The sequence below is a fragment of the Bubalus kerabau genome, chromosome 13 (assembly GCF_029407905.1).
Source record: "Bubalus kerabau isolate K-KA32 ecotype Philippines breed swamp buffalo chromosome 13, PCC_UOA_SB_1v2, whole genome shotgun sequence".
NCBI classification, from domain to species: Eukaryota; Metazoa; Chordata; class Mammalia; order Artiodactyla; family Bovidae; genus Bubalus; species Bubalus kerabau.
Window position 1 is genome coordinate 79,543,112 of NC_073636.1, and position 15,601 is coordinate 79,558,712.

At 57.1% G+C, this 15,601-nt stretch overlaps 1 protein-coding gene across 3 annotated transcripts in view; it reads left to right on the top strand.

Moving 5' to 3' along the window:
• The window catches only part of BCAS4 (breast carcinoma amplified sequence 4), a 57,175-nt gene that overhangs the window by 22,984 nt on the left and 18,590 nt on the right, over positions 1–15,601 (top strand). For all 3 annotated transcript variants that reach the window (XM_055545306.1, XM_055545308.1, XM_055545305.1), the window contains exons 3-4: positions 2,013–2,114; positions 8,069–8,203. In XM_055545306.1, the coding sequence (XP_055401281.1) occupies positions 2,013–2,114; positions 8,069–8,203 (237 nt within the window). The remainder of the gene's footprint in view (positions 1–2,012; positions 2,115–8,068; positions 8,204–15,601) is intronic.

Below are 15,601 nucleotides of genomic sequence, written 5' to 3' on the forward strand. Positions count from 1 at the left end.
CAAGGACCTGCAGTCTGCCTTTCAGGCAGGAGTGGACAGTTCCCCGCTGCCCTCATTCTCAGCCAGTGGAGAGGCCTCTGCGGACAGGGGTCTTCCTGCTCCGCCCACAGACCCTCGACCCTCCAGTTCCTGCAGATCCGGAGGAAGGCAGGGAGCGGTCCCTGAATCTCCTCTCTGCCACGTTCCCTTCACCCCATGGGTTGCTAGGACCAGTCCCTCCTGATGCTCACATGTTTCCCCTCTTTAGAAATCAGCAGAAAAAAAAAGATCTGCCTTTGATCCTGGTGCTCCTGATTGCCATGAGTTTCCTGTTCTTCGTTGTGTCTTAGCAACTTCTCCTGAGGTTAGCCTTGTTTGCTGACAAAAGTCCGTCTAGTTAAAGCTATGGTTTTTCCAGTAGTCATGTATGGGTGTGAGAATTGGACTATAAAGAAAGCTGAGTGCCAGAGAATTGATGCTTTTGAACTGTGGTGTTGGAGAAGGCTATTGAGAGTCCCTTGGATTGCAAGGAGATCCAACCAGTCCATCCTAAAGGAGATCAGTCCTGACTATTCATTGGAAGGACTGATGCTGAAGCTGAAACTCCAATACTTTGGCCACCAGATGCAAAGAACTGACTCATTTGAAAAGACCGTGATGCTGGGAAAGATTGAAGGAGGGACGAGAAGGGGATGACAGAGGATGAGATGGGTGGTGAAATCACCAACTCAATGGACATAAGTTTGAGCAAGCTCTGGGAGTTGGTGATGGACAGGGAAACCTGGCATGCTGCAGTCTATGGGGTCGAAAAGAGTCAGACACGAATGAGCGACTGAACTGGACTGAACTAGTCTTGCTGAGGGAGAGACTTCTCTCTAGACATTCAGCCTGGGGGAACAAAGGAAGATATTGAGCATTTTTGCCTATTCCAGCTGACAAATGCAGGTGCCTACGGAAGCTCCAATGTAGGCTTGGAACTTGGCTGAAAACAGGTTGCCAGCTGACCCCACACAAGCTAGACCAGACTTGGAGGGGCCTGGGAATCAGCATTAGGCTTCCTCCAGAGTTGGACATGACTGAAGCGACTTAGCAGCAGCAGCAGCAGGGGATCTGGATGCTGCTTAGCACCTGAGAGTCATATGTATACTGCCTCTGCGTGATGAGGTCGTGGTAACATGGAAATTGTATCTCTCTCTAACACACACACACACATATACATACACACACACTTAAGGATTAGACTTGTCCTCTTGGCTCTGAAGGAAAATGGAGGCTTAAGTGTCCAATCTCAGTGCTCAAGAAATACAGCTTCCCAAACTTCACAGTCACTTTTGGGGTCCTTCCAAGCAGAAGAAACTTAAATGAGATACATGATGTGCAGGAAATACTTCACACAGTGGCTACATGTTGGAAGCAGTTAATGATTATTATTAATTCTCATTAGGGCTTCCCCAGTGGCTCAGACAGTAAAGAATCTGCCTGTAATGCAGGAGACCTGAGTTTGACCCCTGGGTCGGGAAGATCCCCTGGAAAAGGGAATGGCAAGCCTCTCCAGTATTAGTTTCAGTGGAACAAAAACTTGACTTTGCTCAACTTTAATTTAGGGGAAAGATTTTGATTCTTTCCATTTGGTTCAGTTCAGTGGTTAATAAAATAAAGATACTTAGTTTGAAGCTGGTGCTGTTTTAGATGTTTGCAGGAACCAATTAATTCCCTTCTCCAGGGGATCTTCCCAACCCACGGATCGAACCTCAGTCTCCTGCATTGCAGGCAGATTCTTTACTATCTGAGCCACCAGGGAAGCCCAATTAATTTGTAGCTCAGTAAATCATACCTGGTTGGGTCTGGGTCCCCAGGGGCAGTGACATCAGTCCCCACCTGGGACTCAGGGTCATTCCTGAGCCTGTCCCTGGGCAGGGTGGCACTCGGTGTCTCGGCCACTGGCAAGGTCTCTACAGAGCCTGGCCACCCCCAGAGCAGGCAGAAGCAGGGGCCGGGGCAGAGGGGCTCACGAGCTGTCCTGTTCCATGCAGATCAGGAGCGACACCTCACAGATCCTGGAAGAAAACATTCCCCTCCTTAAGGCCAAGGTGGTGGAAATGCGTGGCATCTACGCCAAAGTGGACCAGCTGGAGGTGAGTAGAGGGTAATTAACTTTCTTTGTGAGTCTGTGGACTTGTTCTGGCTCTTCCCGTCCTCTCTCCCAAGATGCTGATCTGGCGTTGATAGTGTTAGGCCTTAAACCCAATGGAGGGGGTGGGTGGCAAAAAGGGACCTACATTGTATTTTTAAAATATAAAAAATATGAATTTATATAAGGAATCTCATTTTAAAATTGGGGTACTTTCTATAAAAACCTAAATTTCAAGCTGCTTTTTGTTATTTATTTATTTTTGGCCTTGCCACACAGCTTGTGAGACCAGGGATTGAACCTGAGCCACGGCTGTGAAAGTGCGGAGTCCTAACGACTGGAACGCAAGAAACATCCCTAAGCGGCTTTCGGAAATGTAGAAGTTCTCAGTACTCTGTATTTCTTTAAATAGTTTGTTCTGTTTACTTTTTAAGGTATAAATACATAAAGTGTACACATCATAAGTGTACAATTCAGTGAATTTTAACATGTATCAACCCCCTTGGAGGCCTCCCCCGTGGCTCAGTGGTAAAGAATCTGCCTGCAATGCAAGAGTCGCAAGAGACGCAGGTTCTATCCCTGGGTTGGGAAGATTCCCTGGCAGAGGGCATGGCAACCCACTCCAGTACTCTTGCCTGGAGAATCCTATGGACAGAGGAGCCTGGTGGGGTCCATGGGGTTGCAAAGAGCCAGACACGACTGAAGCGACCGAGCACACACACGCATAAACACCCACATGAAGATGACCCAGGTTGAGAAACTGAACCTTTCCACTCCCTAGGCTGCATTCTGGTAGAACTGGTGCAGCTGCCCCTCAGACAGGGCACGCGCTCTGTATTTCCCCATAGTCCCCACCCTGCCCTATTGCCTCACTGCGGGCGTAGTTCACCTGCCTTTTATCTGTGGGCACCGGGCCAAGGTGCGTGGTGTCTCAGTGGCTCCTGGCTGCACTGCGAGTCCGCACCTTCCCCTTGCCGTCTCCCAGAGGAGGAGCAGGACTTCCGTGAGGTCACCCACTTCCCAGGGATCACACAGCTGATTCCAGGAAGCAGGGGCTTCAGTTCACATCCATGAGAGCCCAGGCTTTTCCTCAAACTGGGGCCCTTGGCTCAGGCTCCTGGCTCCTTGTGCAGTGAAAGACCGGAAGGCTGGAAGAGCCTGCAGTGTAGCAGAGGTGCCTGGACTGGACGTGAGCCCCTCCAGTCTGCCCAGGAAGGGAGCCAGCAGTGGGCCCTGGAGTTCGCGGAGAATTAACATTCTTGTCAGCAGAGAAGGAGGCAGGAATATAATTAAAACTTTGCCCTTGGAATAGCTGATTCATTTGGATTTTATTCCACACGTTTGAAGGAGGACAGAAAAATGCAAAGATGTGCAGCCCTGGTTCTGGCCTTTCTTGGGCCACCCCACCGCTCGAGCCCCATTTTCCTTTAGTATTCAGTCTTCTGACGCTTACTGAGGACCTACTAGATGCCGCTGCGGGCCCTCACAGTGGGAAAGACAGAGTTCAAGGCTGTGGTTCCCGCCAGGAGAAACAGCAGGAGCATGACCACTGTGTTTCCTGGGGCTTCTGTGACAAGTTGTCACAAACGGAGCGGCTTAAAACAGCACGAATTAAGCATCTCACAGTCCAGAGGTCAGAAGTCTGAACCGTGGCAGCAGGAGTCGGCAGGGCCGGCTCCCTCTGGGGGAGAATTCCCATCCTGGCCTTTGCCAGCTTGCATCTCCCAGCTCATGGCGCCTTCCTCCAACTTCAGAGCCATAGCACAGCATCTTCCAGGCTCTGTCCTCCCCTGAGTCTCCTGATGCCGTCTTATAAGGACCTCCACGATTACCAGGACAGTTTCCCTGGCTCAGGATCTTTTTCACACCTGCCAAGTCCCTTTGGCCATGGAAGGTGATATGTTCACAGGCTCTGGGAATGAGGCTGGGGACCTTTGGGTGGGGTCATTACTCTGCTGGCCACATTCACCAAGGGTGACTTCAGAGGCACGTGCTCTGGAGGGCAGTAGGGAATGGGCAGTGGATGCTACAGGCCCTGGAGGGTGAGTGGAAGGAGCTGGGGGGCACAGCCGGGGTAGAGGCTCGGCGGTGGGAGGCTCCGGGCTCTGGGCAGCAAGATGATGGACCAGAAGGATCTGGGAAGGCCAGGTTACAGGGGCGAGGCGGGTGATGACCAGAGCGGGGCTGGAGAAATTGAGCCGCAGGAGCCTGGGAGATGCCAGCAGGGCCCAGGACTGCCCTGGACAGCCAGGGATGAGAAGACCAACCGCAAGCCACTCCTCCTTATCCTCTGGGAACAGCTGGAGCTGAGAAGCAACTCTCCCCTCCCATGAGGTGTGAATCTTCAGGCCGCCACAGCCCCCACTCTGACCTAGAGTCTGCTACCATCGAGGCCCGGTGGCATTTGCCTCCTGTCAGCCCTCTGGGCTGCTGTTTTCCTTAGAGCATACAGAGATTTCTCTGCAACTGGGCCCTAGTTAAAAAGAAGAAAAACTACCTTGGTCCAATAGGGTCATGGATTTCAAGGCAAATGGGAGACTCCGTATTTCCCGCTGAGCTATGTGCGATATAAGACATAGGACCTGATCAGAACCCAGTGTTGTGCTGAGGCAGATGGATTCCAGAGCTGGACCGCCTGGGGCTCAGATCTGCCCCTTGGAGACGGGTTTTTGTTTGGGGTTTTTTTTTTTTTTTTTGACTGCGCCATGTGGAATCTTAGTGGCCTGACCCGGCATCAGAGCTGTGCCCACTGCCCTGGGAGCGCAGAGCCTTATCCGCCGGGCCCCCGGGGACGTCCTAGGTCTGTGACGCGGGTCACTCACTCCCCTCTCGCATCAGTTTCCTCCTCTAGGTGGGGTGTGTCGTCGTGAGGGTGTGAGGTTGGCCCCTGGCATCCTGCAGGTGCTCGGGGAAGGCAGGCTGTCACTGCGGGGGTGCCCACAGGCTGAGAGCCGGGATCCAGTGCCTGCTCATCACTCTGCCCAGCAGCTGGGGGCTCCAGGGAGCCCAGGACCACTCTGCTCCCATATCACTGTGACCCACTGAGGGCCGGGAGGCTTGAGAACCGTGGGGGTGACTTCTCAGGCCAGAAAAAACCAAGTTACTGAGCCACCGCTGTGAGCCAGGGACTCTTAAGTGCTTTAGATGAAAGAGCTTGCCTACCCTTTGTGGCAGAGCGAGGTCCTGGTATTGGTCCTGTTCTATAGAGTGGCTACGGCACAGAGGTGATGGGACTTGCCCAGGGTCACACAGCTGGGGAGTGGCGGAGTTGGGATTACAGAAGTCTGCTCCGGACCCCTCCTCAATGCTGGGCGCTGGCCCCCCTCTGGACCTGGCCCTGCTCTGAACCCGGGGGCCTTTGTCACAAGGATTCAGGCACAGCCGAACTCACACACCTGTGTTTTAGACCATGTGACTGTCCCGTCTCTCTCACCCCTCCCCCTCCTCCTTCCCTTCCTTTCTTCCTTCCCACGCTTCTGATAATAAAAGTGGCTCATTTTCACAGTGGAGACAATCACATGGAAGTCACCTCTGCTCCCAGGGGTGGCCACAGTCCCCAGCTGCCTCCTCCTGTGCCCTCTCCTCCCCACTCCGTGTGGATGCCTGGCAGGGTCGTCCCACTGCCCCTGTCAGCTTTCCTGGCCAGGTTCGGTCTCTCCCTGGCCGCGGCCTGGCCGGCCTGCCCTCCCTGGCAGGCGTTTTGGAGGCGGATCAGACCTCGTGAGCGCACATTCCTCCGCGTCCCTCACACTCCCCACCACAGCGGCATTAACGCAGGGAGCGTAAAATTGGAATCGGCTGCAGGGAGGGACTGCAGGACTTCTTCTTTGCTTTACAGCCAGATGTGCCAGCCGGTGAGGCCAGGGGAAGCGGCCCGGCCCAGGGCTCCTCTCTCCCCCTCCACCCAGCACACACACCCACACTTGAAGTGCCTTATTCAGAGCCTTTCAGCTCTGCCCTTGCCAGAACCACAGGGCAGCAGCCACACAACACTGCTGCCATCCTGGGCTCGTCCAGTGTCTTTTTGCTAAGGATGCAGTCATTCATTCATTTACTCATGCACGCATTCATTCCTGTGTGTGCATTCATACATGCGTGCATTATTCATGTGTGCACACCTTCATGCATGTGCGCATTCATTCATATGTACATGCATTACGCGTGTGTGTGCCTTCATTCACGTGTGCACGCCTTCATCCGTGCATACGTGCATTCTCCTGTGCGCATTCATGCACTCGCGCGCATGCATTCCTGCCTCCGCCATCCAGCTGAGCAGGCCCCGGTCGTGGCCTTGTGAACAGCAGTGACTCAGCACCTGCTCTCCCAGAACTCACTCTGGAAGGAGATGGCCCCCGAACCGGCAGACAGGAAGTTGAGAGGGAGAGGAGAGCTAAGAAGACGGGCCTGGGCAGCTCTGCGGTGGGGCCGCGTTAGCCTAGGTGGTCGGGGACGGCCCCTCTGTGGAGGGCCCAACGGACCCCGGGCCTGGGAGACAAGCAGGGTTCACCCATGGAGAAGAGAGAGGTGCCCGGGCATGGAGGGAGCTGCTGCAAAGGCCCCGAGGAGAGTGAGGCTGGAGTTTTTGAGGAACCAGAGGGAGGCCTGGGTGGGACACAGGGAGAGAGGGCAGAGCGGTGCTGGGCCTTGCTGGGCGGGCGGGCCTGGGGCTTTCCGTCTGCGGAAGGAAGGCTGCCCCATGGGGCCTGGCGCCGAGAGGGTCTCCTGCCTCTTCCTGGTGCAAGAAAACCTTCTACATTTTCCTTTGGGAGCAGAGAGGCCCACAGAGGGGAGGCTTGTCTGAGATGGACCTGGAGTCACCACATTCGGCGGCCTTCGCAGGTGTACGAGCAGTGCACGCACACGTGACACGTGAACACACCCGGCACACAGGCACACAAACGCAGGCACAGATGCCAATGCCCGTGCACCCGGCACACAGGCACACCAGGAGTTGCAAACGAGTGGGCCGCACAGCCTTGTCTTAGACACTCTGGAGTTATTGCTAACGTTGTTAAAAACTAGACATGTTTCATGAAATCTGAATGTCCTGTTTTTTCTTTTTAAAGGATGTTATCTGGCATTAATTGACCTCTTAATATGCGCTGAGCACTAAACTGCTGAGCAGGGTTGATACTGTTATGATTCCTGCTTCACAGATAAAAAAATTGGGGGTAACAGAAATGAAGTAACCTGGCAAAAGGCATACGACCAGTGAGTGGTAGACCCTGGGCCTAGTCCAGCGGGTCTGACCCCGGCCTTCTCTTTTCTCAACGTTGGAGGTTCTGCAGTAGAGCCCCAAGCTGAGTGACCCCCAGGGGCCAGGGACCTGGTATTTCAGCTCGCCCAGCCTGTTCTCAGCCTGTTTCACTCGCTTGTCATCTGCCTACCCCTTGGCGGTTTCTGAATGTGAGACTCCCCAATACCCATCAAATATTAAGCCGAGCAATTTTGGGGAATTCCCTGGTGGCCCAGGGGTTAGGATTACACGCTAACTCTGCTGGGGGCACAGGTTTGATCTCTGGTCGGGGAACCAAGAGCCTGCAAGCTTCATGGGTGTGACTAAAAAACCAAAAGAGAGCCATTTCGGAAAACTTCATTTTTCATAAAGAAGGCCGTGCAGCCTGAGTCTCCTCTCTGCTGCTGCCTGGCTGTGTGACTTTGGGTAGGTGGTCCGACCTCTCTGACCGTTGGTTTCTCCCCTCTGTAAAATAGTCTCAACAGAGGGTCACTAGGGGGAGAAGGGGAAAGGATAGGAGTGGAGGCTCGGCCTGGCCGGGGCGGAGGGGGCGTCACGGTTACCGTCAGGGTTTCTGAAGGTGCTCCCAGCAAGGCACCAGCGAGCCTGAGGTCTCCCAGAGCCTGGCGCCCGTTGGTCAGGCCAGAGGGAGGCTGGAGGCAGTAGCTGCTGGCGGCCGAGGGAGGCAGCCGTGGCATCTAGTCTCTCCGCTCCCCCGACAGGCCTTTGTCAAGATGGTCAGACGACACGTCTCCTTCCTGGAGGCCCACGTGCTCCAGGCCGAGCGGGACCACGGGGCCCTCTCGCAGGCCCTGCGGAAGTGGCTGGGCTCCTCGGGGCTCCCAGCACTCGGGAACGTGAGTATCGCCACCTCCCCGCCCCCTCCCAGACCCCGGAGCCGGGAGAGGGGCACCGGAAACGGGAGTTCAAAGGGCACGGCTGGCTTCTGCAGACAGGAAGCGGCGTCTGGCTGGGGCATCGCAGACCCTCCCTGGGGTGCCCCCGTGTTCCCTGATTGGTGGTGCCATGGCTGCCCGCCCCCTCATCCACCGTTTAGTAAATGCTGCTGTTTGCTAAGCACGGGTCTGTCTGGAGTTCCCATGCTGGTTAGAAACAGCTCCTGGCCCTTCCTTCCGCAAATGAGGCTCAGGGCCATTTCCAGCATTCAGGTGGGGTTCCCCTTCCCAGGGCACAAATCACCCTCCAGCAGACCAGAAGGGCGGGGCACAGTGGGAGGGGCATCGAGCCCACAGCTGGCCAAGGCCTCTCCCTCCCACACTGCTACTTCCTTGGATTCCTCCCTATGCAAAAGGAAGGGTCACTGTGCCCCTTATACTGGTGGGAAAACTGCTATGTGCTGCTTACCTGCTTGCCTCCAGGTGAGGGACTGGCCCAAAGCCAGTAGCAGTTGGATTGTGGCATCCGAGTTCATGGTCTCAAAATTCTTACTGATCCCTTAGAGCCCAAGTTAATGTCACCTCCTCTGAGAAGCCCTCTGGGATTGTGCACTCTCTGGACAAATGCTTCTCTTCTGCCTGCCAATGACAGTGAAGTCGGGAGCAGCCTCCTTGGTCCTCCCCTCCCTTAAGTTATGGTGACTATTGCAGGGCACCAGGGCCCCCCACTCACACGGTGCTCTGCCCACTGATGGCTCAGAAGCACCACGGAGGAGGGAGGGCAGAGGTCCCTGGCTGCCTGCTGCCTGCAGCAGGTGCCCTAACCTGGGGCCTGCCGGGTCCTTGGTCTCTGTGCCTTACGGTCTTTTTCTGTAACCCGCGGGGCTTCCCTTTGTGGTTGGCACCAGTGTCTTCCTTTAGTGGCAAGGCTTGGAGGGGAGGGTCAGGCAGCTGAAGTCAGTGCTGGGGTTGGAACCCACGCCCGAGGGGCTGTGGGATGGGGTCCCGTGCCCACTTCTGCTGCGGGATCCCATCGGGGTGTGGCCACACACGCTGGGACCTGCACCCTCTCATCTCTGCCAGAGTCGGGGGGCCCCCTAGCCCTACCTGTGGTGACTTGTTCCAGGAAACGCGTCCCAGCCAGGGCTGGTGAGTCATTCAGCGACCCTGGCGTGTTGATCTTGGCCCCGGGAGGGCTTTGTGTGGTCCAGGGGATGCGGGCGGGTGTGCTCACACGCGAGTGCAAAGCCGAGGGTTTCCAGGGCTGCATCTGCACCTGAGGCGCCAGCTGCAGGGGCTCTTCTAGATACAGAGTCGTCACAGCTCGCCCTGGGGCCCAGACCTGCCGGGATCTCACAGCCCATCCTGTGAGGGAGGGCTAGTCATCAGATGAGGAAGCTGAGGCCCCGAAGGGTCAAACCGCTTGCCCACCCAGAACGTGGTGGAGCTGCGATTTGAACCTGCGGAGCTGGTGCACTGCAGCGCCTGGTCCTACTGGGTCTCTCTGAGCCCGGTTCCGACCGCTGCAGCTGCGGTCTGGGGTGGGGGTCCTTGAAGAGCCCCCACGTGGGTCCCTGTTTCTTCTGTCTGGAAGAACCCACCCAGCCAGGGTTTCACGCTATGTCCAGCTGGTTCCCCTCCATTCCTGCCGAGGTGGATGCCTCACTGACCACTGCCCTCACCCTTGGAGGCCACATGGCCCCCCCCGCCCCGGCAGCGAGGAGCCCTCCAAATTCTGCCTTCCTGCCCCAACTCACCCTCCTTGCCCCATGCAGTGAGGGGCTGACGCGGGGCAGGGGCTCTTGGGCTGAGGGTCCTGCCCAAACTCCTTTGGAAGCCCACCCCCTCAAAGGAAATGGGCTGCTCATTGCTGCCCCCAGGCCCTCCCAGAGGCAGGGTCATCAGCGGGGGGCCTCCCTCCAGGGGCTCAGGCAGGAGGCCCTCCGCCCTCACCCCTGGAGCTGGGCAGGGGCTTTTGGGGCGGGGGGTTGCCCCCTCCCTGCTTGGCCATCCGCTGGAGCAGACGTCCTGGGGAAGGAGAGGGGTGGGGAGTGGCTGGGTCTGCAGTTCTGCTAACTCTGCCAGCGCCACCTGCCCTCCTGGCCTCCTTTCTGCATCTTTTCTCTCCCTCACTCTGCAGCTACAGTGGGGAGGTCAGGGAGGGCGCAGGGCACGGGGCCAGGGTCTCCCAACACACTAGCAGTGGGGCCAGAAAGCCCCACTGCACCCCTGCCTGTGTGACTCGGTGCTGGCCAAGGCCTGGGCCAGCCCAGGGATGCCAGCTGAGTGTCCCTCCTCGTCACCCACTCCCCCCTAAGGCTGGGCCTTTGGTCTCCGACTTGAACTACCGGATAAGTATGTGGTCAGTGCCCAGACCGGGGTGAGGGCTGGCCTGGTGCCCTGAGCCCTCTGTGCCCAGACGTAAGAATGTACACACTTCTAGGCTTCAGTTTTCATGCTAACGCACACATGACTATTTTCGTGGTACAGAGGTTCGTGTTTCCATGCTGTATGGCAGGGAAGTTTCCCATTGAGCTTTTATGTTGATTCTTAGAATGCTGCAAACCTCTAACTCAGAATCACGCCTCTCTTTGGCTATGGCAATTTTTAGCTGTGTGACCGTGGGTGAGTCTCTTAGCCTCTGCAGGCCTCAGATCGCTTACCTGTCGGTTATCATGGTCTTGATCATGAAACAGTCTGCCTGCTAGAGAACTGGTTTCGATTTGATGTGCGATGAAGAGGGCCTCCTCCACTAAAGCAGTGGGAAGAAAAAGAAGAAAGAGTCCAGAACTCTCAGACGGAGGGTTCCGAGCATTGGTGGGTCTGCGAAGTCAGCTGCGCCTTTAAATAATGGTTCAGGACAGACTGCCTGGGCCCTCCGGGGTGAGCAGGTTTCATGGTGGTGACAGAGAGCAGGCCCTGCAATGCCAGCTGCTGTTCTCAGCCCCAGTACCCCACAAGGGAGGTGCTAGTGTTAACCCCGGCCAGGGAACCAAGGCACAGAGCAGTTTAGTCCCTTAGCCAGGGCTACACAGCTGAGCATCAGGATAGGAATCTGCTTGAATCTGTCCCTCGTTATCTTGGGAGAGAGCCGTGACCTCTTACTTCAGGAAGCACATGTCCAGTGGGAGAATAGAGGCAATGACCAAATCCTCAGAAACTTCAGTAACCGGACATTTCGTTCTGAGGGATGACCTCTAAGGAAGGGCCACGTAAACTGAGACCCGGATGGTGAGTGAGAGAAGGCTGAAGTCAAAAGCAGGGATGTTCCCAGCAGTGGGATGGCAGGCCTGGAGGCTCTGGGGTGGGATGAGCTTGGGTCCCGAGGAACAGCAGTGAGTCCCGTGTGGGGAGCCGGGAAGGGTGTAGGAGACGAGGTGGGGGGCAGCCTGGACAAAAGCAGGGGTCTCGGGCCACACAGGGGGCCCGAGCACTAGTCCAGCGGCGGCAGGGAGCCTTGGGAGGGCTCGGAGCCAGGGAGTGACTGGGTAGATGTGCGCTGCTTTAGGGAGTTTCCAGGGCTCATTCTCTACCCTGAGCTCAGGCTGGCATTCGGGGTCAGCGCTGTCTTGTTTAGACTTGACCACAAGAGCTGAGCCGGGCACAGGCATGCCCTCCAAGCTTCAGAGTTCAGCTGTTAGGACTGCAGTTCCTTGGCCTGGAAACCCTGCATGCTGTGCCCGGAGCTCCCTGAGACCCTTGCCTTGCCGGGTCTCGGGGCCTTTGTCCAATTGGAAGAGAACAGGGGCTCTCGGGGGAGGCGCACAGGTCTCCCGGCATGTGTATGATCCCAGAGACCCTGCCTGAGGAGGCGGCCCCCCTGCCTGCGCACACAGGGCCCCTCACATCTGGAGATCGTTTCAGGCACATGTGGGAGTGAAAGTGAGACGGAGCTGCAGGCGTGTGGCCTTGGAGGGGACGTGGAGAGCATGCCAGGGGTCGCCGTGCCCCCCAGGTCCAGGTCCTGGTGATGGCCGAGCGCCCATCATGGTGTCCTGACCACGCCAGGCCTTCCGCTCAGCGCCCGCACCCAGAGGCACAGAGCAGCCTCACTAATTTGTTGTCAGCCACTGTTTGTTCTCCGCCAAACCAAAACATCTTGTTCACGAGGTGTCATTTTGATTAATTTCCCGATGGATAACAGTATAGCGTTTTCCAAAGAAGGCTGTCTGGCTAAGAGCGAAACCACTTGGGGCCAAGTCCTGACGCAACACAGAGCAGGCTGCCGGGGTGGACTGTGGCCTGGGCGCGACTTGGGGCTGCCCGACGCACCTGTTCGCCCCGCGCCTGCCCACGGGGCGATCTGTAACACAAATGGGTGTGTTCCGCCAGGTGTGACACAGTAGGGAATGGTGTAGACTGTGGCGAATTGCAGAGCCTGTGCCTTAATGATAGAGGTAGCGAATTTCAGAAGCAGCTTTTGCAGAAACGGGATCAAGGAGGGCCAGATTTTCCTATTTGGGGGCAGACGCTGGGCATGTGGAGTTTTATATGAATCTTGTAATGTCTAAAAGTCAGCAACTAATTTTTCTCACTGTTAAACATTTGAGGGGGAAAAAAATGTGTTGTGCCCTGGGTCACACCCAGCACACTCCCCAGCTCTGGATTTGGGGCTGATGGCCGGTATCCCAGAGGTCCCCTGGCACCCCCCCCCCCCCACTTCAGAGGCATTTGGGACCAGGGATGAGGGGAAAGCTCGTGGCGTCTTCCTTCACTCTGCGCCAGCCCCAGCAGGGGCCCTCAGCTTTCTGCAGCAGCATGATGAGCAACCTGGAGTTTTATTGGGCGTCTACTCCAGCTCCAAACCATGGTAGTTGTATTGAGTTCTTTCGGGCTTCCCTGGTGGCTCAGATGGTAAAGAATCCGCCTGCAATGTGGGAGACCTGGGTTGGTCCCTGGGTTGGGAAGATCCCCTGGAGGAGGCCATGGCAGCCCACTCCAGCGTTCTCATGGAGAATCCCATGGACAGAGGAGCCTGGCGGGCTGCAGTCCATGGGGTCGCACAGAGTCAGACAACTGAGCGACTAAGCACAGCACAGCGCGTTGAGTACTTTCATGAAGGACTTTCTGTGCCTTGTCTCAACTTCCCATAATAGCCCCAGAGGTAAAGGGTATCGTCTGAGAAAGGGACCTGAGGCTCAGAGAGGGCTGTTCACTTGCCCAGGGTCAGACAGCGTAGGCAGCAGAGACAAGATATGACCCAGCTTTGACCTTGTTCAGGGTGTCTCCCTTCTCTCTGTGATCTTCCCAAGTGCAGGAACCACAGCCTAGATGGTGGAGGTTGCAAACTGGAGGTCCCTGGGCCCCCAGTCTGCCTCACCAACATGTGTTCTTTGGCCAGCTTGGTATATGTACATGTTAAATTTCAATTGGCTGCCAGCATCTAAAAAAGGAAATTTTACATGAGAATGTAGACCTCTGGCTTCTCTTGAGAAAACAGAAGGGGGACTTCCCTGGTGGTCTGGTGGCTAAGATTCTGCACCCCCAATGCAGAGGTGCCCAGGTTTGATCGCTCGGCAGGGAACTAGATCCCACGTGCCATGACTGAGACCTGGTGCAGCCAAATAAAATATAAATAAAAATATAAAAAAGAAAAAGCAGAGGTCTGGGCCCGCGAGCAGCATCCCCGCTGAGCCACCGACTGGCCCACATCACCCTTTGTCCTTACCTGCCTGTGGGCACTTGAGTTTCCTACTGGGTCGAGCGCCTAGTAGGTGTTTAATAAACGTTAATCAGTGGATGCTCTGAAGGCGTCCATGGCCCTTGGAGGCCCCCTCCCCCTGGGTCCGCCCTGGGGTGGTCCCCAGGCAGTGGAGAGCTGGGCCGGACAGAGCCCTCGTCTGCCCAGCGGCCTGGGGCCGCCTCCTGGGCTTCTCTGGAGGTGGTGGAGGCTGTGGGCGGAGCTGCCCTGCCAGGCCCGCCTGCAGGCGGCCTCGGTGCCAGGCTTGGCGCTGCCCCGCCCCCCGCCGTTCCCCCCACTCCGCCCCCAGCTCGTCCGCCCCGCCCGCCCCGGGGAGGCAGGGGCCCCCTGCCCCGCCCTCTCGCTGTGCCCAGTCCCCCTGGAGGGGTGATTCCCGGAAGGAGGCCCGGCCTGGCTGGGCCTCTATCTCGGGGCCGCACAAAGAAGGTAGAGGAGATCCCCTGGCGCCTTCTCCCGGCCCTGGAGCGGCCTCGCCTCCTCTGCCCCGTCGTCCATTGCGGGGTGGGGGGAAAAATGCAGCCCGAGCAGATGGCAGACATTAATGCAGCAATGGAGGCGAGGGGGGCTGGGTTAGTCCCCCCAGCAGCTTGTTGTCCACGAGCTCCTCAGCACTCACACGTTAACGGATCTTGAGTACAGATATTTGGTGGCAAGTGTGCCAGGGAGGGACAGAGGGCTCCTGGCTGGCTGCTTTGGGAATCAGATTTTTTTTTTTAAGTGTTACATTTTTGTTTTCGCATTTGAGCGGGGAGGAAGTTCCTTTCCACAAAAAGGAGTGTTTATTTGGGGCAGGGCTTACTGATGAGGCCCACGTGGGAGCACCCCAACTTCTCCGTGGTCGGCAGGACACAGTGCCCTGTCTCCTAACAGCACCGCCATCGGGGCTGCCCCCTGTGAACATTCTTGAGCCCAGTGCTGCCTCGTGGCCCTCCCTGGGCCTGGTGGACACTGTCTCTGGTCTTGGCTCATGCTGGTCCCCTGCCTGGAAGACCCTGCCTGCTCCCTGCGGGGTGCTGTTTGTTTGTCGTTCAAGGATAAGTGGAGCATCAGCACCTCTGGGAAGCCATCTAGATTGCCCCAGGCAGCGTTCCTCTGGGCTCCCCAGTCCCCTGATCTTCCCCTGCCGGCCGTGGCTCGGTTCATCTTCATGTCCATCCACCTGTTCCATGTGTTCCGTCGCTCAGTCGTGTCTGACTCTGTGTGACCCTGTGGCCTGTAGCCTGCCAGGTTCCTCTGTCCATGGGATTGTCCAGGCAAGAATACTGGAGTGGGTGGGTTGCCATTCCCTCCTCTGGGGGTCCTCCTGACCCCGGGATGGAGCCCGGTCTCCAGCCCGCCGCCCGTGTCTCTCCTTGCGCCAACACACAAGCCCGCACCCTGCCCCTGTCCCCAGCCCCTCCCAGCCTTGGTGTCTGTCCAGCTTCCCTAGGGCTCTCACTGGGACCCTCCCTCCTCAGCTGGAAAGAGAAAGGCTGTGGGCCCGAGAGGGCTCCCGGTGGGGACTGGAGGGGCAGGCCGGCTGTGCGTCTGGTCTGCGTCTGCTGCCTGGGCAGCCCCAAGGACGCCTCCTGTCCTCAGAGCCCGGGGCTTCTTGTTGGACTGAAGCGGGGCCACAGTTGGAGGTGGGGGGGGAGGTGGTCCTGCAGAGATGTGCTTAG